At 67.2% G+C, this 21,353-nt stretch overlaps 4 protein-coding genes across 4 annotated transcripts; 2 read left to right on the top strand and 2 right to left on the bottom strand.

Annotated features, from left to right (window-relative positions):
* The first annotated feature begins 75 nt into the window (after positions 1-75).
* CHLRE_01g031450v5 (uncharacterized protein) lies at positions 76-4,516 on the top strand. The gene is made up of 8 exons (XM_043058641.1): positions 76-390; positions 510-560; positions 722-886; positions 1,169-1,222; positions 1,566-1,951; positions 2,240-2,540; positions 2,774-3,292; positions 3,433-4,516. The coding sequence occupies exons 2-8, from the start codon at positions 521-523 to the stop codon at positions 3,780-3,782; spliced, it is 1,815 nt and encodes a 604-aa protein (XP_042928555.1). The 5' UTR covers positions 76-390; positions 510-520; the 3' UTR covers positions 3,783-4,516.
* A 7-nt stretch (positions 4,517-4,523) lies between these two features.
* Positions 4,524-5,975, bottom strand: CHLRE_01g031400v5 (uncharacterized protein). The gene is made up of 3 exons (XM_001689539.3): positions 5,767-5,975; positions 5,399-5,446; positions 4,524-4,968 (listed from the first exon to the last, which is right to left on the bottom strand). The coding sequence occupies exons 1-3, from the start codon at positions 5,880-5,882 to the stop codon at positions 4,926-4,928; spliced, it is 207 nt and encodes a 68-aa protein (XP_001689591.1). The 5' UTR covers positions 5,883-5,975; the 3' UTR covers positions 4,524-4,925.
* A 670-nt stretch (positions 5,976-6,645) lies between these two features.
* Positions 6,646-11,631, top strand: CHLRE_01g031350v5 (uncharacterized protein). Its single transcript, XM_043058640.1, has 4 exons — positions 6,646-7,393; positions 7,664-8,261; positions 8,503-8,772; positions 9,220-11,631. Exons 1-4 carry the CDS (start codon positions 6,914-6,916, stop codon positions 10,524-10,526), a joined length of 2,655 nt encoding a protein of 884 aa, XP_042928554.1. The 5' UTR covers positions 6,646-6,913; the 3' UTR covers positions 10,527-11,631.
* Positions 11,632-11,633: 2 nt separating this feature from the next.
* On the bottom strand, positions 11,634-21,305 carry CHLRE_01g031300v5 (uncharacterized protein). The gene is made up of 17 exons (XM_001689538.2): positions 21,200-21,305; positions 20,915-21,105; positions 20,615-20,665; positions 20,320-20,370; positions 20,072-20,153; positions 19,699-19,749; positions 19,483-19,549; positions 19,126-19,278; positions 18,804-18,899; positions 17,421-18,591; positions 16,782-17,226; positions 15,515-16,437; positions 14,367-15,296; positions 13,929-14,061; positions 13,533-13,624; positions 13,131-13,286; positions 11,634-12,801 (listed from the first exon to the last, which is right to left on the bottom strand). The coding sequence occupies exons 2-17, from the start codon at positions 21,083-21,085 to the stop codon at positions 12,562-12,564; spliced, it is 4,812 nt and encodes a 1,603-aa protein (XP_001689590.2). The 5' UTR covers positions 21,086-21,105; positions 21,200-21,305; the 3' UTR covers positions 11,634-12,561.
* Positions 21,306-21,353: the final 48 nt, after the last annotated feature.

Here is a 21,353-nt window from a genome sequence, read left to right as displayed (position 1 = left end):
GGCCCCCACTCGCTCGCCCGCCTCGCCCGAGAAGCGCGCGAATGTGGGCTCACCATCGTGACCTTCGGGCGTAAAGTCTCTTAGGTTGAACGCCGATATCGTGCCCTGCACTATTACATGCATTTCTCAGCCTGAACTTGAACACAGCTTCTCACAGCACTTGCAAGTGTTCGGCACTCGAGTGGCCGTTTCTGCGCGTTTTCGAGTGAATACTTTATTGCAGGTTGCGGTTCAGTTTCATGCCTAGCAGTCACACCTGAAAGGGATTAAGCAGCGGCACTGGACAACTAGCGCTCCCTCGCGCTGCCTGCGGGCAGTTCTGAGTAAATCTGATGGTCCGCGTCCTTGAGACATGTTCATTTCAGCTGCTGCTGGTAGCAGCATGCTTAGGTGAGTCCCGACAGAGCGCCAACTGCCATTGCGCAGCTAACATGTCGGAGCGCACCTAATCTACGCCGTAAGCAGCTGATACAGCCACAAACTCACGCCTGTGCCTTATGTGTGTATAGTTGGAGCGGCTATGGGGGCGCGCCGGCTAGAATTGCAAGACCAGAGCGCCGGTGAGTTATTAGCGCCTCAAGGTGGGGCACACGGGTGGGGCACGTCCACACCGGCACTCGCACGGCTCGGCACCCAAGCCAGCCTTGCCCGCTAGCGCCTTGCCCGCTTATCGACTCAACTACAGCATAATCCGCTCCTATGCTTGAACGTATGGTTGTAGGGCCGGATGCTCGCAGCAGCTCCCTGGAAGATGACATATTCATCCCCTTCTGGCAGCCGCCGCCGCCACGGCCCCCGCGCCCGCCCCCGCAGCCCGCGTCGCCGCCCTCCCCCCCAGCAAGTCCCCCGCAGCCTTCGTCTCCACCATCTCCGCCACCGTCACCAGGTGGGTGCATGCAGAGCGCTGAGACCGCCCATGCACTGTGTGTGTGGCCTGCTGGTCGGGGGCGCAAGCCCCAAGGAGGGGTACGTGCGGCCAGCGGGAGTTGTGGTGACGCACGCAGCACCCAAGGCCCGGCCGTTCTGTACCTCGCTGTATCTCGCCACAGCCCACGTGCTGCTGCTGTTGGATTGTCGCGCCATCTCCGCTCACCACCGCAGAATGACTCACACAAAGCCATGCATGGTGTTGAACCCACAAAAACTGCCCACGCCTGACGCCCCGCAGTGCCGCGTGAGCTGCAGTACAGTCCTTGGTACTGCGGCATGCCGTTTCACGAAGGTGGGCTGTTACGTTATGTCACGGTTATATAGGGTATGTGGGGGTTAGCAGACTGCATTCCCTGGGGCCCTGTGGCTGTGGCTGTGGGGAGGGGCCCCGCGGCATTCGGTCGTTTCCACATGAACCCACATACATCACTGTGGACAGGCTGTGAGGCCAGCAGCTAGCAACAGGAGTCGCACCGCTTAGCTGTAACCGCACTTCCGTAACCGCCGTGACTTGCAGCCCTCCCCGCCCATCCGCCCATCCGCTCTGCAGCTGTGCCGCACACACGCACACACACACACACACACACACACACACACACACACACATATACACACACACACACACACGCACACAGACGACGGCTACTACGCCACCACCTCGGACGCCGCCGCCGCCTCGCCCGCCCCCCAGCTGCACTGGCTCACGGGCATGTCCAGCTCCGGCGGCGTCGTACTTGAGTCCCTGCGCTCGTCGTACGACAGCGGCGCACTGGCCGGGCCGCAGCACGGCAGCAATGCTACAGCCGCAGCCGCCGGCAGTAGCCGCGGTGCTGTCATCGACCGCACGCTGCAGCTGCCGCAGACGGGGCCGGGCCGGGTGGAGTACGTGGCGGCCTGCTGCAGCGGCGAGGGGCTGTACGGCAACAGCGTGCAGCGGCTGATGCTGTACACGGCGGGGCGGGAGCTGCTGGCGCTGGGGGGGCCGCCCAGGTGGTGCCGCACGCCCCTGCCTTACACACGGGTGGGTGGGAGAGCGTGTGGTGGGAAGGATGAGACGAGCTCAAGAGGGAGTCCATGGATAGGCTGTGCCTCACGCCTGCCTTGTCCCCTTCGTCCTGCCGCACGCCGGGATGGCACCATGATGCCGCCACAGCCTTGCCGGGCTGTGCACACCCGCACCCGCACCCGTACCTGCACCCGCACCCGCACCCGCACCCGCACCCGCGCCCGCACCCGCACCGACATCCACGCTTTCACCTATGTGACCCTCGCCTGCCCCTCCGGCTGCCACTCACTACTGCCGCCGCAGCTGCCGGAGGGCTTCCTGCTCGCGGGCGTGGAGACTCAGCGCCCCACCGCCCCCGGCGGCGGGACCTGGGTGCACCGCCTGCGCTTCGTGTTCGCACGGGCGCCCGAGCCCGCTGCCATGCCCGACACGCCGCCCTCGCCGCCCTCGCCCGATCCGCCCGAGCCGCCCATGGAGCCGCTGGGTGCGGAGCCGCCTGGAACCGACTCGGGGGCCCGGCCGCCCGGGGCGGGTGGGGACCTGCCGCCCGGTGTGGAGCCGCCGGAGGCGAGCCCGCCGGAGGGCGCGCGGCCGCCTGACCAGGGTGAGCTGGCGGCGTGGCGTGGATGGTGGGGGCGAGAGGGCGTTGGATCCGGGGTGCTGGTGGTGCTGGGCGCGGGTGTCGCTCAGATACGGTAGCCATCCATGAACGCGTGGTGGGCGTCGTTTGTACAGAGGGTGCAAGCAGGGTGTTAGCGCAGTCCTCCCCACCCCTTCCCATCCCGCATCCCGCATCCCGCCGTAAACCCCAACATGTGCACGGGTACACACATGCAGCCACGGACATCCTGATGAGCAAATGGTACTGCGGCCGCGTGCCCGACTCGCCGTACACGTACAACGCACGTACGACGGATCTGGTCCAGGAGAGCCTGCGGGACATGGTCATGGTCGGGATCCGCGGCGGCGTGGCCTGGCCGCCGTACGACGGATCCGGGTACGAAGACACCAACGACCTGACCGGATCTGGAGCCAACGCAACGGGTGGCGGCGCGCCGCCGCCGCCTGCCAATGGTCGTACGGCAGGGCTGCTGTCGTGGCTGCAGTCAGTGTACGAACCCGGCGGCGCCATGGGGCCGCAGCACGGCACGTACTTTGACCCGGCGGGCGGGCAGGACGCGCCGGTCAACGGCACTTGCCGTGGGGGCCCGGGCAGCACCTGTGCCGTGCGGTTCGACGCCACGGGGCCCAAGCGGGTGGTCGCCTACAGCACCTGCTGCGCCGGCCGCGGCCAGGCGCACGGCGTGCAGCGGCTGTTGCTGTGGACGGCGGACGGCGGCCTCCTGTCCGTAGGCGGTGAGTGAATGTGTGTGGGGGCGTTTGTATGTGGGCGTGTGTATCGGTCCAGTGAATGGTGGTCTGGGTCTTGACTGCCGCCTAGTCGCTAACCTCACCCTTGCCCCTGACTGCCCCCCCCCCCCGCCTCCTGGCCTCAGACCCGCTCGGCTGCCCCGCCTTCCAAACCGTGGGAGCCGTGCCCTCTGGGTACCGCATTGCCGGCATCGAGACCGGATCCACCACGTACGGCAAATACTCGGGCCTCATCCACCGCGTGCGCTTCATCATCATGGCCGATTACTATCAGGGCGGCGGCGGCGGCAGCAGTAGCGCTTCGCCGCCGCCGCCCGCTCCGCTACCGTACGGCGGTTACGGCGGTTACGGCGGTTACGGGGGCGGCTGCGCGCCGCCGCCGCCGGGTTGTGGAGGCTACGGCGGTTACGGCGGTTACAGTGACTACGGCGGCGGTGGCAGCTATGCGCGGCCGCAGCGGTTTGTGCCGTTGTAGGCACAGCATCACGGCACTCGTTGGTGAGCATTGTTGGGTCGGTATTGGGAAAGGCGCATACAACAACGTGCGGTAGTCGGGATGGGGGCGACGCACGCGGGCAACACTACTGTGGCCTGAGAACCGCGCCGCTGGGGCCGAAGGTGGTGTTGGGGTGCTGAGCATGCGGGTGGGGAACGCAGGGGTGCTTGCCAGTGGGAGATGAACTTGCTGTGTACTGTGCCAACAACGCTTCACTGCTGTGGGTACTGTTTTACGCATTTGCATACATAAGATAGGACGCACGGATAGGGCGTGGTGCCCGGGATGTGCCAGGAGCTTTCCTCAGTGCCGTATCGGCGCACGTGCATGCTGAACTGATGACACCCACTGCACCTGCAATAAGCTGACCCAGCAACACTTCCCCACCGTTGTTTGCAAAGCAAGTAGATCGGGCAAGGTCACTTAAGGTTGGCAGAGCCTTGGGAGCTGTAGGTTGGGGCACTGCCGCATGCCATGGCAGCTTTGCACATTTGACATTAGTGCGCTGCTGGGTGTTGCTGACGCTTCCGAATGCGTCACTGCGCATTTTGGAGCCGGGTTAAGGCGGCACGTGCGTGATTCCCCCTTGAATGAGCACGCATGTTCTTACGTAAAGCAACTTTATTGCTGTTACATGAACGGGCCTTGCATGCGAGGCTGTGCACCTCAACCACCCATGCAGTAGCTGCACGCACGTGTAAGCCCGCAGCTCACATCACACTCGTAAGCAAGCCCACCAACTCACCAACTCACACGCATCACGTGTGACCCACCAACCGCGCGCCGCAACTATTTGTCCTTGCACTGGCCTGACGACGACGCTAATGTAGCCACTGCACTATGTTCACATAAGCTCGGAACACGCACCGCGCCCACGGCCTCAAATCCAATCTCATGCTGTGATGCCACTTCACTCGAAGCCGCAGCCGTCACGCTACCGAGCTAGCTGCCTGAGCCGCCAGCGCCACACCACTCCCGCATGCAAGTCCCTGCGCAGACTACGTGTGCAGCTAGGCGCAGACCCATTCCGCATCAATAACAGATGCTAAGTATCACAGCTACAGCTTCAGCTACAGCCTGGCGAGACACGGGCAGCTGGGGAAGGTACCGGCGAATAGTTCATCAGCGGATGATCTTGCCCATGTGCTGCGGCCGGGAGCTGGGCCTGCAGGGAAGGGGCGAGAGGCATGTGGCGGGAGCGGAGGGGTTGGGCTTGGGCAAATGGGTCAAGAGCGAGCACGTGTCGCCGCACAGTCCATACCCCTCTCACCCTCAAACACAATCAAATGTACCATGGCCACCAGGGCACTGACTGCATTAGGCCTGGAGCCTGGCTGGTAGCAGAAAGGCGCCGCCAGCGCACACTACTAGCTAGCCGCGGCAGGAACCGCCGCACCGCCCATCTATCGCGTCCCGTGGGTCCCACACACGCACGCCGCGCCGCCAGCAGTGCAAGACGCTGCCTCCCCTGCCTCCCGGCATCGCTTCCGCCCGAAGCCACACCCCGCCCGTCAGCTAGCTAGCGGGACACCCGCGCGCCCAGTAGGCTTCCCGCTGCCTTGCTGCGCCGGCACGCACAACCCCAGCGGACTCACGGCGGCTCGCTCCGCCCGTGCGACTCGGCCTCACGCCCCTGCTGCTTCCTGCGGCGTGTGGAAAATATGCGGAGATGTGTGAAGGCGAAAGTGTGCATGCATAACACTATTAAGGGACACTGCAACGCACACGCGCGCGTAGGTGGGGGTCTACAGGCTGGGGTTCCGACTAGGGTTCTTCGCTCCGACACGGACGCAAGCGGCCGCCTTGCCGCCGAGGCGCGCCATTCATTCCCAGGCATCCCCGTCCGCAACGCACAGGCACAAGGCGACGTAATGCGGGTGTCGAGGCTAGCGCTACCGCAACGCCGCAGCCGCAGCCTCCCCGCCCGGGGTGCCTCCCGCGCTTTTTCCCGCCCCGTGCTTACTTGGCTGCGCCCAGCACCATGCCCTTCTCGTGCGGCAGGAGCTCGTCGTAGGAGCGGCCCAGCATCAGGCGCGACAGCTCCTGCTTGGTCTCGTCGTCTATGATGCCGCCGCCCATTTTGTTTGCTTTAGCGAGTGCTAGTTGGCGGTGCTACGGGTGCTGTGTCTTGTGTTGATGGCAGGCACTGGCAGGGAGGCGAATGGCTGTATGTGGGAAGTGCATGTAAGGTCCAGCCGTGCGTTTCCGTGGGCCGCGGGGTCGGGATGACCCGCACCCCATGCATGATACAAACGTTCCGCCATCCATGACGCCGCCATGCATTGCTGCGAAGTCCCGCTTTGCATTGCACTGCATTGCATTGCATGTCAGACTGTAGCGGTCGGTCCCAACCGGCGTGTGGGGTGGGTGCACGGCACCGCCGCCGCTGCAAAAGCCGGCGGCGCTGCTACTGCCAACGGCCGCCGCTGCCCAAGAGCAGCACGTAGCAGAAGCCAATGTATGCCTAATGTCTCCGGTGCTGTCATCTCCGCTAATGGTGCGCTCGAGGTTAGTTGGCGCAGGGGGCCGCTGTGGGCGGGTGGCAGCGCGGCGAGTGGGGCGCGGAGGAGGCCCGCGGTGACCCATGCATGCCCCGATGACGCCGGCGCTGTGTCAGACTGTGACCTGGCAACCGCTCCTGGGCCCCTGGCCTATGTGGAGCTGAGCGTGAATGCCCTTATGGAACACACCACTGGTCCTTGGCACTGAGCAGCAAGATAGCGGGCAAAGAAGAAGGGTGCGCCGCGTCACCGGGGCGCCCGACGCCCCCCCCTGAGTCACAGGCGCCATGCGCGGGATTCTTGCAAGGATTTTTATTCGCAGGTCGGTCACGACAGACCAAAACAACTACATCCCGCTTCTGAACCTATCAGCACTCCTTTGATGCGTGCGTGATCCCGAACCTCAACAAAGTAACTTGAATAACTCGCCTCGCAGAGCACTGCGTGACCTCCTCGAGGGGAACACGCGCGCGAACCTCAGCGACCCCTGCTGCGCACACGCTGCCATCGCTACGAGCGCTAGCACTCTAAGCAGGCCGGCGTGCTTCCCGCGCTCCTCGCTTCTCACGCACGCTCCCCCCACGCGCTCAGAGCGCCGCGTCGTTTGAGATGCCGCACTGGGAGCGCAAGTCAGACGACCTTGTCCGTTTCAACGACCAGGAAAAGCCGCCGCAGCAGCAGCAAATGGCCCCACCGCAGCAGCAGTGGCTGCAACAGAAGCAGCAGGGTCGTCCTTGTGTGATGTCTGACTCGGCGACGTCGTCGGCCGGGGAGCGGCTCAGGCTCCAGATGGCCGCAATGAAGATCAACAGCGATATCTGCAACAGTGGCAGCAGCAGCAGCGGCGGCGGCGGCCAGAGCGGCGGCGCCAGCGGCGGCAAGGGCGCAAGCGGCGGCAGCGGCATTGCTGCTGGCGACGACGTGGGTGCTGGCAGCGACGTGGACGCCGCACTGTCAGCAGCAACATGCGGGCGGCGGCGGCTGCAGTACGAGGGCACCGCTGAGCAGCTGCGCCAGGGCGCTGGCGCGGGCGCGGGCGCCGGAGGAGCAGACGGCGCGGAAGCAGCAGATGGCAGCACGGGTGACCAGGTGTGGCGGTGCTGCGGAGGGAGGGGCAGCGCTGCCCGCATGCATGAGCAGGGGCGGGAAAGTAACGGCACTCACACAGTAGGGTGATAAAATGGATGGGCGCCAGGGCAATGCATGGCGGTTAGGGCCGTGAGTCCACAACCGACCTTGGGCGGTACTGCTGTCCTGCGGGGGTGGTTGAGTGGCACTTGGCCTGCATGATGGCCTCACTCGACCTGTTGTGCACCTGCGAAACCTCCGCCCCGCCCCGCCCCTCCCCCCTGCCCTCAGGAACCCGACCCCTATGTTCCCACCGGCCCCCTCGCCGCCACTGACGCCACCGACGCCGACGCCGCCCGCCGACGCGCTGCCTTCCTCAGCACAGCGGGCGACTGCGGCGGCAGCGGCGCGACCTACCCTGCCGCCAGCGCCGCCGCCACCAGCACCACCAGCACCAGCGGAAGCAGTAGCCCCACCACCACCAGTAGCAGCGACGGCGGCGGCGCCAGTCTGGCCGCCGCTGCCCGCGCCGCCGCCGCGCGCATGTCCGAGCTTGCCGCTGCGCTCTTTGGCGGCGGCGGTGGTGGCGGAGCCGCCGACGGCGGTGGTGACGGTGGCGGCGGAAGCCGCAGCAGTGGCGGCGGCGGCGGCAGCGGCAGTAGCAGTAGCAGCAGCCGCAGTGGTGTGGCTCTGTCGCTGGCGCGGGCGGCGGGCCAGCTGGCCGGCGCATTCCGGATGGTAGGGGTTGAAGCGGCTGCGGCTGACGCCCCGCCGCCTGTCAGTGTCAGTGTCGGGGGTGGTGACGTGTCGGCGCCGCGCGCTGCTGCTGCTGGTGGCGGCGGCGGCGGGGAGGTGGAGGGCGGCGAGGTGGAGCTGCGGCCGCACACAGGTGGGTGAGGATGAGTACAACGGGAGGGCTGTGGTTGGGTTTGAGAGGAGGCAAGGATGTTGGGTAGAGGGATGGGGAGGTTGGAAAGGTGGGCAGGTGTGGGGAGGTGGGGGTAGGAAGGACATGCTTGATCGGTGCCTGAAACTTTGTCCTTGTCGTTGCCCGCGGCCTTCCCTCATCCCAAATCTCGCCTTCCACGCCCCACCCCCCATCGGCTGCGCCGGCCGTGCGCCCTCCCCAGGCCGTGTGCAGCCGCCCCGGCCCGGCGCCAGCCCCAACCCAAACCTTGGCGCCAGCCCCAAGCAGCTTCTGGCCGCCGCGATGGCCGCCGCAGGCGCCCTGGCGCGGCAGCAGCAGCAACAACAGGCGGTGACGCGTGGCAGTAGCAGCAGCGGCAGTGGCAGCGGCAGTAGCAGCGGCAGTAGCAGGGGCGGCGACGACGCGGCTACTGCAGCTGCCAGGGACGCGGCGCTGGTGGCGGCCTCCTGCGCCCTGGATGGAGCCATGACGGGTGCGCGGCGCGGCGTGGTGTGGGCCCGCCCCCTGGGTGTGTAGGGGTGTGTAGGGGTGTGTAGGGGTGTGTAGGGGTGTGTAGGGGTGTGGCCCACTCTCTTGGGCTGGTTGAGGAGTGACGCAGGGACTTGCATCCGGACCGGGTGGGTGTGTAAGACTGTGTGCGTGTGTATGTGTGTGTGTGTGTGTGTGTGCGTGTGTGTGTGTGTGTGTGCGTGTGTGTGTGTGTGTGTGTGTGAATGCGTGTATGGAGGTGTGTGTCAAGGGCAAACGGAACAGGCGCGCGCGCATGCACATACCCACGCAACAGGTCCGGCGGGCGGTAAGGTCCCTCCCTGCATCTCCTCGCCTCCCTGCATCTCCTCCCCTCCCTGACGTACATCACACTCTCCCGCCCCTCCCTCCCTCCCCTCCGCTTGGTGTACACGCGCACCCATCCACACAGAGATCAACGCCGCCGCCCAGCCGCCGGCCCGCGCCTACCTGCCGCCGCCGCCGCCGCCGCCGCCGCCGCCGCCGCCCGCCACCCGCCTGTCGGCCGCCGCCCTCATCCACGACGACGTCTACCACACCGACCCAACCGCCGCCGCCACAACCACCATTACCCCTGGCGGCGGTGACCTGCCCGCCGCTGACTTCCTCGGCCGTGTGCCCCCCGGCTTCAGCCTGCAGCTCAACGCCACCTCCGCAGAGTTCGTGCCCACACCCGTGCCCGCCGCCCCGAGTAGCACCAGCACTGACCAAGACGACGACATGAACAAGAGCGAGGACGCCGCCGCCGCCGCCGCCGCCCCCGCCGCCGTGCCCGGCGCCGCCACCGGCCACGACCTGACGGCGCCTGATGCCGCCGCCGCCGTCACGCCCGCCACTGGCCGCCCGTACGTGTACGACTGTCCGGCGGCGCCGCCACCCACCACGATCCACTTTTGGCAACACCGCCACCAGCTGCTGCCGCAGCCGCCTGCGGCGCCGGCGGCGGCGGCAGGCGGCGGCGCTGCCCCGCCGCCCTTCGCTGCCCCCAGCAAGACCAACAGCTCCAGCCTCGGCAGCGGCAGCGGCAGTGGCGGCACGAGCGGCGGCGGCGGCGGCGGCTGCAGCTCTCTGGGCAGCTCGCCGCCGCGCACCCTGGCCTCCTCTTCGTCCTGCTTCGCCGGTGCCGCGGACTGGGCTTGGCAGGAGGAGGACGACGAGGACGCAGATGCTCAGCAGCAGAAGCAGGAGCATGACACCCCACAACACCCCCATGACGGCGATGACGACACGTCGGCGCGGCTACAGCTGTCGCCCACGCCCGCGCCCTCCGCCACCGCGCTCGTCGAGCCGGCGGCGGCGTGCGCCGCCTGCGGTCTTGGCAGTAGCAGCGGCGGCGCCAGCCCCACCCCCGACCGCGCCAGCAGTAGCTTCTGTCTGCTGCCCACGCCCGACAAGCTGCCGCGCATCAAGACCGCCTTGCCGCCGCTCGACAGTAGCACCACGGCTGCTACTGCCGGCACCACCGGCCACGACGACGCGCCTGCGCCTGTCACGCCCACGAGTCCCGCGTCCGCGGCGGCGATGCTGCTGCCGACCGTGCCCACCGACCTGGCTGTAGCAGCGCGGCAGGGACCTCCGTACGGCTATCGTGAGACGGTGGTGGCGACGGCGGCGGCGGTGGCCACTCTGGGCCCGCCCTACTACGTCACGCCGCTGCCGCCGGGCCTGGTGGACGTGATGCTGCGGGAGCCCAGCGCACGTGACCTGGCGGGCGTGTGAGGCGGCGGGACGGTGGGGAGTGTGGGGAGTGTGGGGAGTGTGGGATGGGGCAGGCGGGAGGTCCGGAGGAGTTGTGAGACGGGCAACTGCGTGTCAGACGGTTGGTGGTGGGAAGGCGGTGGGGTACAGGCGAAGCGGTGAGGGAGGCGGAAGGGGTGAGGAGAAAGGATGGAGTTATTGGAACGGGGAGAAGTGGTGACCGCACCCCTGCTGACTGGGGAGAGGTGGACTGTCGCATGGCTGCTGCTTGCGCACAGCACACGGTAGCTGCTGCCAAGCGCGAGGGTGATGCCTTGCGCTTTCGGACAGACGATGCTTTTTTGTGGCGTTGCAGAAGGGCAGAAGGGCGCATGAGGCTCGTATGAATTTTGTATACAGTATATTGGTTGTCTTTGGCCGTGCTTGATGAAACGCTTACATGGATGTGTGTACCGTACATGTGTCTCCGCGCTGATACGGGATGCGGAGCGTTTGAGGGCGAAAGGGACACATCAGATGGGGACATGGGGATGATGCTGTTGATAATGCATCGAGAATGAACGCCCAAGAACGCCCGTGGTACGTGGGAGCCAGGACTTGGTTAGGCGCCCCGGCATGAAATAAAGAAACGTTTGTGCGGTACCCAACTGGAGATTGTGGGTGACCCCTGCAACATTATCACATGCATGGCTGCACGAGGGAAGAACAGCGAGAACTGTGGACAAGGCAAGGTGGTAGCCCGGGGATGGGATGGGATGGCCGTTGCATGGGTGGCACGAGACTTACGTAGTGGCCACAGCCACTTTGCTTTTGACGTGTTGTGCGGGGCGTTGTGTGGTTCGAATACCTTGAAGCGAAGATATAATGCTGCTTGTGGACCCGACAGCCGGCACGCCCCCTTGCCGGCGGACGTGTTCGTTTGTCAAGGGCCCCAGTGGGTGTTGCTGAGTGTGACTAGAGTTCGCCAATTACGTGTGGGCGTGGGGGTTGTCCACGCGCGCAGCTGCGTGATACGTAATGGGTTGTAGGGGCTGGTAGGAACTGCCAAGACCGATTGCTTATGATCAAGCCCGCGGAGGGTACATCGAGGGGCATATTGCCGATACTGCTGTAACACGTGCACGAGTCCTATATACGGTATTATACACACGTGCCATTGCACGGTCTGGCATGAGCGTGGCCATCCATGACCCACACATGTACAGTGTCAACATGTATGTGGCAACGTACTTTGCCGGTCCGGCCTGCTGCTGCCAGCCACGCATACACAAACGCACCGTCTGTTGCACAGTCAGCGTCTCACCAACTAGAGCACTAAAGCACTAGAGCACGTGCCGTGCATCATTACGCCATCCTGCAACCCAACCAGCCCAGCTTAGCACGGCACCCTGCGTGCACCCCAGCAGTTCGCCCCACCCTCCCCTCCCACCGCGCACCCACACAGGCCAGCCAGCCAAGCAACGCCCACCGCAATAGCCCACACAACCTGATGCAGTCATGCAGGCATGCCCTGACGGCATCTCCCCGACGCCAACCCTCCTGACGCAGCCCAGCCGCACACAGCGGTCTGGTCGCCCCTTATTCCGTGTCCACCACAATACCGTAAGCTCTGCCCCACACCGCCACACACTCGCCAGAGGTCTTCAATTTCTTCTGAAGCTTTGCCCCGCACACGCCCCTGCAGCCGCCACAGTCCCGCTGCCTTGCGTACAGGCCATGCACACGCCTGCCTGCCTGTCTACCTCGCCTCCCCTCTCGTGCCGCACAACAACACCCGAACCCCAAATGCCATCCCTCCCCAATCCCCTCCCCACTAACCCCCTCCCCTCCAGCTTCCTCCCACCATCAACCTCCTCTCCATCTCCTCCTTCTTAATGGGAATGGTAAAAGCAACCTCTCCTCCTGCCTCCATCTCCTCCCGCCTCCCCCTCGAGCCAGGAGCTGGTCGACGTCGTCGGTAACGATTGCTGTTCCCCAAGATTGTCTACCGTCTACCACTTAACTTATCATTTATATCAATGTAACCCTCCTCCCCCTCCCCTGACCCAACCCCTCCCTACTCCTGGTCCGGCACGGTTTCCAGCGCGGGCGTGTAGTGCGCCCCCTCGCCGTGCGGCCCGTGCAGCGAGGCGTCCCTGAGCCGCGGGTCGTACAGGTCGTACGACATCTCGGAGCTGGCGCCCGAGGCCAGCGAGTCGGAGCTGTTGCAGCGCATGAGCTTGACGAAGGCGTCGAAGTCCACCGCGTCCGCCTCCACCGCCGCGTCCATCAGGCTCTCCTGCACAGCCAGGTTCACCTGGAGGGAGGGGGAGGTGCCAGGAGATGGGTTGCAAGGATGTTTGTAAAAGCCGTTGTTTGAAGACTGCAGACGAAGTCGTTCGTTTGGGGTGTGGGGTGTGCGTAGAGAGGCGCACACGCGTGTGTATGGATGTGTGTGCAGCCATTCATGGAGAACGGAGTGATGAAAACACAAGAACGATTGAGGGGGGGACGGATGGGACAGGAAAGAGGACGATGCGGGAAACGGAACCAGGGGTTCACGCACGGCTTGTCCGACAGCACCCCCCACCCCGCACCCCGCCGCCGCACCCACGCCGCCCCCTCGGCCGTCCTGCTGCCACCCACCTCCTCCTCCGGCAGCTTCTCGTTCAGCGCCGCCATGAGCGCCTCCAGGCTGAGGGCGCCGCCGGGCCCCGCGCCGCCGCCCAGCTCCTCAAAGGCCTTGCGCAGGCAGGACATCCACTCGGCGCGGTGGTTGGCCTGGAAGGTGCGCCAGTCCACCTGCGGGCACCGGGGCAGGAGGGTGGGGAGGGAGAGGGGAGGGGAAGAGCGGGCGAGCGTGAGAGGGGGAGCAGAGGTATCCGTGGGTTCAAGGCGGTACCGTGTGCACCTGCTCAAGCTTGCGCTGCGCCCGCCAAACACGCACTGTACGACATCTCCAAAGCAAACCCCACGCTCACCCATCTGGATGCCTCCTCCACCCGGCCCCCCCCCCACTTCTCCTCCCTCCTCCTCCTCCCCCCGCACCTGGCTGGCGATGAACTGGCTTGCCGTGAGTCCCTCGCCTAGGGACACATGCCGCAGCAGGTCCTCCACCTCACTGGCCTCCAGCCGGTAGCCTGAAGGAGGAGGAGGCGGGGGTGGAGGAGGAGGAGGACGGTAAGCAGGAGGAGTATGAAGGGAAAGTGAACAGGCAGGCGGGGAGGTGAAGGCCACGATATAAGAAAGCAGAATGCGGAGAGGGAAGCGCAGGGAGGGCTGCGGGACGACCACACTTGTTTGACGCCTTGCGCAACTGCGCCCAACCTCATCCATCCTCCCTCCCTCCCTTCCCTGGCCCTCCCTACCCCCCGCTACTTTGGCTTGGTTTGGTTTAGTTTGGGTTGGTGCTTACAACCCCCGCCCCCGCTCTGCCTCTCTCACCCATCCACTGCAGCCCCTCGCTGAGCTGCTCCGCCGTGAGCTCCTCCGCTGTGTCGTACTGCAGGCGGTGCATCACCTCCTGCATCTCAGCCACCTTGGCGGGGTCGCCCAGCAGCAGCGTCAGCGTGGAGGCCTGGAGGGGGAGCGGGGTACGAGGTAGAGGTGTGTGTGTGTGTGTGTGTGTGTGTGTGTGTGTGTGTGTGTGCGCGCGTGTGTGGTGATGACAGGGCGCGGGCAGCGGTTGTCAGCGGCCAAGCCTGGCAGTGCGGTGGGGTTGACGCTAGGGGGCGCACGTGGCGGTGCGTGCTGCCGCGACTGAGCTGCCGCGACTGAGCACACAGCATGCAGGCTCATTCTGGCTATGACCCGTGTGGTGTGTAGCTCCCACCTATGGCTAATCCGGACCGTGTGTCGAGCCACCGACACATGCTCACGTACCAGCTCTGCGGTGCGGAGCGTCGGCCGCCCGCTCTTGCCCGCCTCGCCGCCCGCAGCAGCACCACCGGCACCTGCTCCGCCAGTCGCAGCCGCTGCCACCGCACCGGCCGCAGATGCCAGCGCCGCCAGGGCCCCCGCAGCAACCGGCACAGCGGCGGCCGGAGCACCAGCTGCCGCCTGAGCCTTGGCCTTCGCCTCGGCCTTGGCCTTCGCTTCCGCCGCTGCCGCGGCGGCGGCGATGCCCACCTCTCCCACGTTTGTGGTCGAAGCCTGCGCCGCCGGGGCCGGCACCGCTGCTGATGCAGCTGCTGCCGCATCCATTGGCTTCGCGCTGCCACCCGGCGTGGTCGCCGCACCACCCGCCGCCACCGCACCGTCTGCAGCCGCCGCTGCAGGTGCCGCCTGCTCCTTGTGCGCTTTCACGGTGTGGATGGTGAGGCCGGGCGGGCCGGCCGGGGTGGAGGAGTTGCGTTCGCGGCCGCCGTGCCCACTGCGATCGCTGCCGTGCCCACTGCGGTCGCCGGCGTTGACGCCGCCGCCGTGCGCGCTGCGCTCCTGCGGCGTGTTGGCGCCTGTGCTGGCACCCGTGCCGCCGCCGCCCGCGCCCTGCATGAGCGCCGCGTAGGCGCCTCGCCCTCGGCCCCGCTCCTCGCCAGCAACCGCGCTCGCGACCGACAACGTCGCCAGCGACGGCCCGCCGCCCAGGCCGGCGCCGCCAGGCGTGGCGTACCCCGAGCGCGCACCGCTGTCGCGCGCGGCGGCGAGGGCGGCGGCGGCGCCGCCGCCGCCTCGCGACGCGGCGTCAAAGGGGGATGACAGCTTGGCAAGTGCAGGGGTGCTGGCGCCGGAGGCGGCGGCGGCCAAGGGGCCGGCGGGCGCGCGGTCGCTGGAGAGCAGCGAGCGCACCGGCTTCATCAGCGCCTTGCGCACCTGCGGGGAGAGGCAGTAGCAGTCGCAGTGGCAGTAGCAGGCAGGCGAGGGGGCGGGCGGGAGGATTGAGGTGGGTTGACAGGCAGTAGCATCACCCCGGCAACCAATGCGAGTGACGGATTCTGTTAGGCCTCCCCCAGTGTGGTGTCCTGGTTGGCTGTGTAGCCCCTAACAATGCTCAACGCAGACAAAGTGCATCACCCGGGCCACGCGCGCACCTTTTTCAACAGCGAGTTGCGCTTGCCCTGGCCGCCGCCCGACGCCAACACCTGCTGCACACCAGCCCCGGCTGCGCCGCCGCCACTCCCCGCGCCGCCCGCGCCGCCGGCCTCCTCCTCCGCCAGCGCCTCCAACGGCACATCACCACTGAGGCTGGCGCCTTCGCACGGCCCGCCGCCCGAGCTGCCGAACGACAGACCGCTCTCGCTCCCGGGCCGCCCCGCCGCCGCCGCCGCTGCCGGTGTGGTGATGGCGCTGACGCTGCCGCCGGCGGGCGCCGGCGCTAGGCCCTCCGCCTCCGCCAGGCCGGGAATGCTCATCGCCAGCGCTTGCGGCTGGCGCGGCTCTGCCGCGCCAGCACCTGCGACGCCGGCGGCCGCGCCCTGCATGCCCGGCGATGCCGCGGCCGCCGCCTGCGCAAGCATCGCCGCTGTGGGCGGCGTCAGAGAAGCCGACGTCACAAAGGCCGACGACAGACCTGACGCGACGTGGCTCATCGAGAATGCGCCAGTGGTGGCAGCAGACGGCGCCGTCGTGGTGCGGCCGCCGGTGCCCGTGCCTCGCCTGCGGCCGCCGCGCCCCGCCGCGCCCTCCTCCCCCTCCTCCTCTTCCTCCTCCGCCTCTTCCTCGTCTTCCCCATCGTCCGACTCCGGCTGCTCCTGCTCCCCCTCGTCCTCCTCCTCCTCCTCCTCCTCCTCCTCCGCATCCTCGTCCACCTCCTGCGGCGTCTCGAAAATGCCGCCCCCCGCTGCCTTTCCGCCCCCGCCTCCCCCGCCGGCGGCGGCTGCACTCTCGGCGACGTGGTTGGCATAGGCGCTCTGGCGGTGGCCGCTCGTGTCCAGCGACAGGCGCTGCACCTTGCGGTGCTCGGCCCGCTGGCGCGCCACCAGGCCCAGCATGCGCAGGTACTCGCCGCCCTCGCCTGCGCCCAGGGGAGGAGGAAGGAGGGATTTGAGGGGGAGGGCGGTGCAGGGGCGCGGCGCAGCCGCGTGACATGGACACGGTTGGGGAGGTGGGCTAAGGATCCAAGACACCAGAGGTTTTGCTATGCTGCGGTACGGACGTGAGGCACTTTGCTTTGGGCCCCAGGTGCAAGGTGTGGGAGAGGTCGCTCCGGCGTACGTTATCTGACACTGCTTCCGTGACACCCACCCACCCACCCACCCACCCACCCACCCACCCACACGACTGGCGGGGCCAGGGGGCAAGCCCAGGGCTGCGATGCTAGCACATGGCCCACACGCGACGGACCCTATCCCGACTCACGCACTGAGCCGCCCTCCGTAACGCCGCTGCCGAAGGGGCCGCCCAGTAGCTGACCCGTCGACGGCGAGCCCGCAACCGCCGCCGCCGCGGCCGCCGCCACCGCCCCCGGGCCGGCGCTGTGCCGCGACCCCAGCACCGCATTGGAGGTGGCTACCCCGTGCCCCGGCTGGTGGTGCGGGTGTGGGTGCGGGTGCGCAGCACCACCGCCCCCGCTGCTGGTCCCCGAGAGCAGCGGCTGCCCTGCCGAGGCAGAGGCCGCGCCATCGCTGGCGGCGGCTGCCGCCGCCGCCGCCGCGGCGGCGGCGGCTGCGCCTGCGGGGTTGTTGCGGCCGGCGTGGTAGCTGCGCTCCGTGAGCACGCCGTGCATGGATCGCTCGCCCACGTTGAGCAGCCAGGCGTAGTGGTTGAGGGCGTGGCCCGAGCCCTCCATAGCCAGGCGGTTGGCCTGCAGGGCAGTGCGGCGGGTCGCGGTCACAGGTGCGGTGGGCAGCCGTTCACAGGGTTAATTGCAAGACAGGTAGCCCCGGGGTACACCTTCCTAAAGCCCCTCATCGCGATGGTCGTTCGTTGCCTAGCTAGCAGCCAGCATGCCTCCGCCCCTGCCTAGCACCCTCCTCCACCCCGGTGGCCAGTACGCACCATAAACGACAGGTCCCAGGCGGTGGCGGCCGGCACGTCCTTCACAGGGCCCTTGTAGCTGCCTGCAGGTGCCACCCCCGCCGAGCCCGGCGCCGCCGTGAGCGCGCCCGAGCCCAGCGTCCCCAATGCGGGGCTGCCGGCGGCCCCCGTGGACTGCAACGTACCCAGCCGCTGCCAGGTAGCGGTGGGGACCGCAAAGGGCGAGGAGGCCTGGCCCTGGCCGGAGCCGCGCGCTGCCGACCCGCCTGCGGGTGTGGCCGGGCCTGCCTGCGACGCTACCAGCGGCTGCCCCAGCGCCGTGGACGGCGGCGCCAAGCCCGCCCCTCCCATGTGGATGCCGCTGTTGCCGCGGCCCAGCACCGGCCGCGCCTGGTCGTGCGAGCGCCGTGTCACCGTCTGCTGCACCGCCGCCGCGGCTGCCGCCATTGATGAGCCTGGGCCTGCCCCCGCGCCCGCGCCCGCGCCGTTGGCCGGCGGCGCCGCCGCGCCCGCCACGCCGCCCGGGCGTTGCGCCAGCGGCAGCCCCAGCAGCTGCCCCCGCCGCAGCACCGCCAGCGCCTCGCCGCCCGCGTGCACCGTGGCCGCGTGCTTGCCCAGCGCGCCGCTGCTGCCGCTGCTGGCGGAGCGGAGCAACAGGTCCTGAGCCGCGAACTGGCGCAGCTTGGACGCAAGCGCGGCGGCCGACGCCGCCGCGCCCTCGGCCACCGGCGGCACCGGCGCGCCCGCCGCCGCCGCGGCGGCTGCGCCGGCCGGCGTAGCCTCGCCCGTGTCCGCGCCCGCCACGCCGCCAGGACTGGTCCCACCCTTACGGCTGGGCTCGTGCGACGAGTTGCCCGCCGCGGCAGCGGCCGCCTCATCCTTCCCTTTCCCCGCCGCTTCCGCCTCCGCGCCCGCGCCTGCCGCCGGCAGTTGTCCCTGGCCCTGGACGGGATGCCCTGGCTGCGCCGCCGCCGCCGCCTGCTGCATGTTGAGCTGCTCGATGTGTCGGTTGATGAGGTCGTTGGCGATCATGTCCAGCACCGTGCGCTTGAGCGCCGACTCCACCCCGAACTTCTGCAGGCGCTGCACCACCGTGCGCTGCAGCGGCGCGCCCTGGGTGCGCTCCGCGCTCTTGCCCTGCAGCCAGGGGTGCGCCAGCGCCTGCTTGGCCGTGGGCCGCTCCTTGGGGTCCCTGCGGCGCATCCAGGAAGGGGGAGGGGCGGGTGCGGACGTGGTTGTGGTGATGCATGGTCGCCAAGTGCGTTGTCCGTCACAGCGGCTTGTCCTGTACTCTGTATCACTTGGACCCCAATAGCTGTGTGGGCGCTTCGCTGCAGCGACCCGTCCACCGCCCCTCACGGTCCCTCCCCGCCCCCCGACACGGGCACGGGCACGGGCACCTACTTGGCCAGCAGCGACCGCACAAAGTCCTTGGCCGTGTCTGACACACCCTGCCAGGCGCGACCTGTGAACTTGGGCTCCTGAGTCAGGATGGCGCGCCTGCGGACGCGGCGGCAGCAAGAGCGACCGCGTGATCGGGCACAAGGTTAACACATCCGTCCATCAAGAGAGCAAAGCGGCGTCGGTGCCGGAGTCGGTGTCGGTGTCTGCACGGTTTAAGTCCAGGAGCGGATGAGCGCCACGCCCCTCATCCACACCCCAGCACCTCCAACCCTCTGCATCCCCCTCCACCCCCTCTTCCCCTCCCTCGCCACCAAATGCGCACCACACAAGCGACAGCGACGGCGACTTGGGGTTCTTGACGTCGTCAAAGGGCACTGCGCCGCTGAGTAGCTGGTAGGCCATGATGCCGGCGGACCAGATGTCGGAGGCGGGCTCGGTCTTGGAGTTGAGCTGCTCCGGAGCCATGAAGTGAGGGCTGCGACAGGGAGATAAACGAGGGGAGGGAGGGGCGACAGGGAAAAGGTTCTCACGTGCCTCTTGCGCCTGCAGCGGCTCTGGCTGGCACGTGCAGCGGCAGCCGCCGTTCACCCCCGTGCCCCCGGCCTCCGCCTGGGGCTCTACTTCCGTGTCCGGAGCGCCGCCCTGTGCCCCCAACCCCCCTTGCACGTGCGGCACTCACGTGCCCTCCAGACCCAGGTCGCTCCGCGGCAGCTTCTTGGGGTCGAAAAACACCGCCAGGCCAAAGTCTGTATGACCATCAAGCAAGTAGTCGTCAGGGAGCTGTCAGATAGCGGTCAGGGCAGCATACCGGCAATCTGGCTTGGCAGAGCAACACCCCCCAGCGCGGAGTTCCCAGTGGCCGGCTTGGGCCCGCCGGCACGGCTCAGTGGCTCACCGATGGCCTTGACGGGAGCGTTGTCGGCGTCATGAAGCAGCATGAAGTTGCCTGCGCGCGGACACATGCGGCACCGTGGCGGGATCTCTCACACACGCGGGACAGATGACAAGCACCGCAGCCAGGAAGGCGGGCCCCCGGCTGGCCCGTCCCTTCCGGCGCCCTTGGCTCGTGCCCGACACCATACAGCAAGCCCAGTAGGCCTGGTGAGGCCGCGGTCCGCTTAGGCATGCCCGTTCAACCGGCCCGCCCATCCCGCATGTGTGCCGCTGCGCTGCACCCTGCGACGGGTCCCTTCTTCCGTGCGCGCAGCCCCTCCCTAGCAGCCCGCAGGCGGCGGCACACGCACGCACGCTCACACGCGCGCACGCACCCGGTTTGATGTCGCGGTGCAGGATGCGCAAGTGGTGGCACTGCGCGAGCGTCCGCAGCACCGCGCGCATGTAACTGGCAGCCTGTGTGGTTAGCGGGGCAGGTGGTCAGTGGTGTGAGCGTGCCGACCTTTGCACGACAAGCACACAAATCCACATGGGTCCTGTCAGCGTGCGCTACCCCCAGCCTCTTCTCTTCAGCACCCGCACCCCTACCCGCACTGAGGCCTTAGCTCTCGCCACGACTCACCGTACGCTCACTGTAGTGGCGTGTGTTGATGCGGTGCAGCAGCTCCCCGCCCTGCGTGGCGTGTGCGGTCACAGATCAGAGGTAGGCGGCGGACAAACATCTAGATGACAGAGGCTGGCAACGATTGCTGTTGACCCTGCTGGCGCTTCCCTTTACCACCGTCCTGCGGGCACGCATGGTGGCACGGCTGTCTGATAACACGTGTCCCCGTCGCCCGCGGTACGCGTCCGCCGCTGGCGGTGTGTTATTTTGGTTGAGAGTGCTGAAAAAGCCCCATCGCCCTGACACCCCCCACCTTGCAGTTCTCCATGATCAGGTGCACCGAGTCCTCGCACTCAAAGCAGTCCTGCGGTAAACGCAAGCAGTGGCTTTGTTGGGCGGGAGAGCGCATCCTGTCCTCTGTGGTCAGAAAGTGTTTCGGCCATACGCCATGCCAGGGAGCTGACCTGGAAAGCTGTCTCAAACCAGGTGTAAGCCCCTTGAGTTGTGGATGGCTCCCATATAAACTAAGCTGGAGAGATGGTGGCCCCGAGGCGGGGCAACCCCACAGTAGGAAGACACGCGTGTGCATATACGGCGGGACCAGTCGACGTACCTCCAGGTGAACGACGTTCAGGGTCCCCCGAAGCCGAAATAGAATCAGAGCCTCTCGTTTGATGTTTTCAATGTGCTGCTTCTGCTTATTCGCCGAAATGTTGGGCACCGACAGACGCTTTGCAATGGACTTTGCAGCATACTCCTTGCCGGTGCTTTTTTCGACAACCATATGCACACTGCCGAAACCTCCTGCACGCGACCAACGCATGGGCGGTCAGCTGCCGCGCTCGGGTGTCGGGTGGTAACCCTTCTTTAATCCGTTACCGCGGCGCAAACAACTCACCCTGCCCAAGCAGCTTTCCAACATTGTATCGGTCTTCTAGCTTTGCCTTGGGAAAGCCGGCCCACAGAGGCTCCGGCTTTACTTCAGGCTGCTCGGGAGCGACGTCCCAAACATCAATCCGAGGCATGGCTAATGTATTTCTCTTATGGATGTG

This window comes from Chlamydomonas reinhardtii, chromosome 1 (assembly GCF_000002595.2).
Source record: "Chlamydomonas reinhardtii strain CC-503 cw92 mt+ chromosome 1, whole genome shotgun sequence".
Classification (NCBI taxonomy): Eukaryota; Viridiplantae; Chlorophyta; class Chlorophyceae; order Chlamydomonadales; family Chlamydomonadaceae; genus Chlamydomonas; species Chlamydomonas reinhardtii.
This window is presented reverse-complemented; position numbering and strand designations above follow the sequence as displayed.

Excerpts from the sequence above, each read along its gene's own strand:
- CHLRE_01g031450v5 (XM_043058641.1), top strand. The coding sequence starts at position 521 with ATGGGGGCGCGCCGGCTAGAATTGCAAGACCAGAGCGCCG. Across the intron at positions 2,541-2,773 it reads CGCGCGGCCGCCTGACCAGG|CCACGGACATCCTGATGAGC; the intron begins GTGAGCTGGCGG and ends ACACACATGCAG. Across the intron at positions 3,293-3,432 it reads CGGCCTCCTGTCCGTAGGCG|ACCCGCTCGGCTGCCCCGCC; the intron begins GTGAGTGAATGT and ends TCCTGGCCTCAG.
- CHLRE_01g031400v5 (XM_001689539.3), bottom strand. The coding sequence starts at position 5,882 with ATGGGCGGCGGCATCATAGACGACGAGACCAAGCAGGAGCTGTCGCGC. Across the intron at positions 5,447-5,766 it reads ATGGTGCTGGGCGCAGCCAA|GAAGCAGCAGGGGCGTGAGG; the intron begins GTAAGCACGGGG and ends CACACGCCGCAG. Across the intron at positions 4,969-5,398 it reads CACGGGCGGAGCGAGCCGCC|GCCCAGCTCCCGGCCGCAGC; the intron begins GTGAGTCCGCTG and ends CCTTCCCTGCAG.
- CHLRE_01g031300v5 (XM_001689538.2), bottom strand. The coding sequence starts at position 21,085 with ATGGTTGTCGAAAAAAGCACCGGCAAGGAGTATGCTGCAAAGTCCATT. Across the intron at positions 19,550-19,698 it reads CGCTCCCGTCAAGGCCATCG|ACTTTGGCCTGGCGGTGTTT; the intron begins GTGAGCCACTGA and ends ATGGTCATACAG. Across the intron at positions 12,802-13,130 it reads AGAAGCTGCCGGAGGAGGAG|GTGAACCTGGCTGTGCAGGA; the intron begins GTGGGTGGCAGC and ends CCCTCCCTCCAG.
- CHLRE_01g031350v5 (XM_043058640.1), top strand. The coding sequence starts at position 6,914 with ATGCCGCACTGGGAGCGCAAGTCAGACGACCTTGTCCGTTTCAACGAC. Across the intron at positions 8,262-8,502 it reads GGAGCTGCGGCCGCACACAG|GCCGTGTGCAGCCGCCCCGG; the intron begins GTGGGTGAGGAT and ends CGCCCTCCCCAG. Across the intron at positions 8,773-9,219 it reads CCTGGATGGAGCCATGACGG|AGATCAACGCCGCCGCCCAG; the intron begins GTGCGCGGCGCG and ends CCATCCACACAG.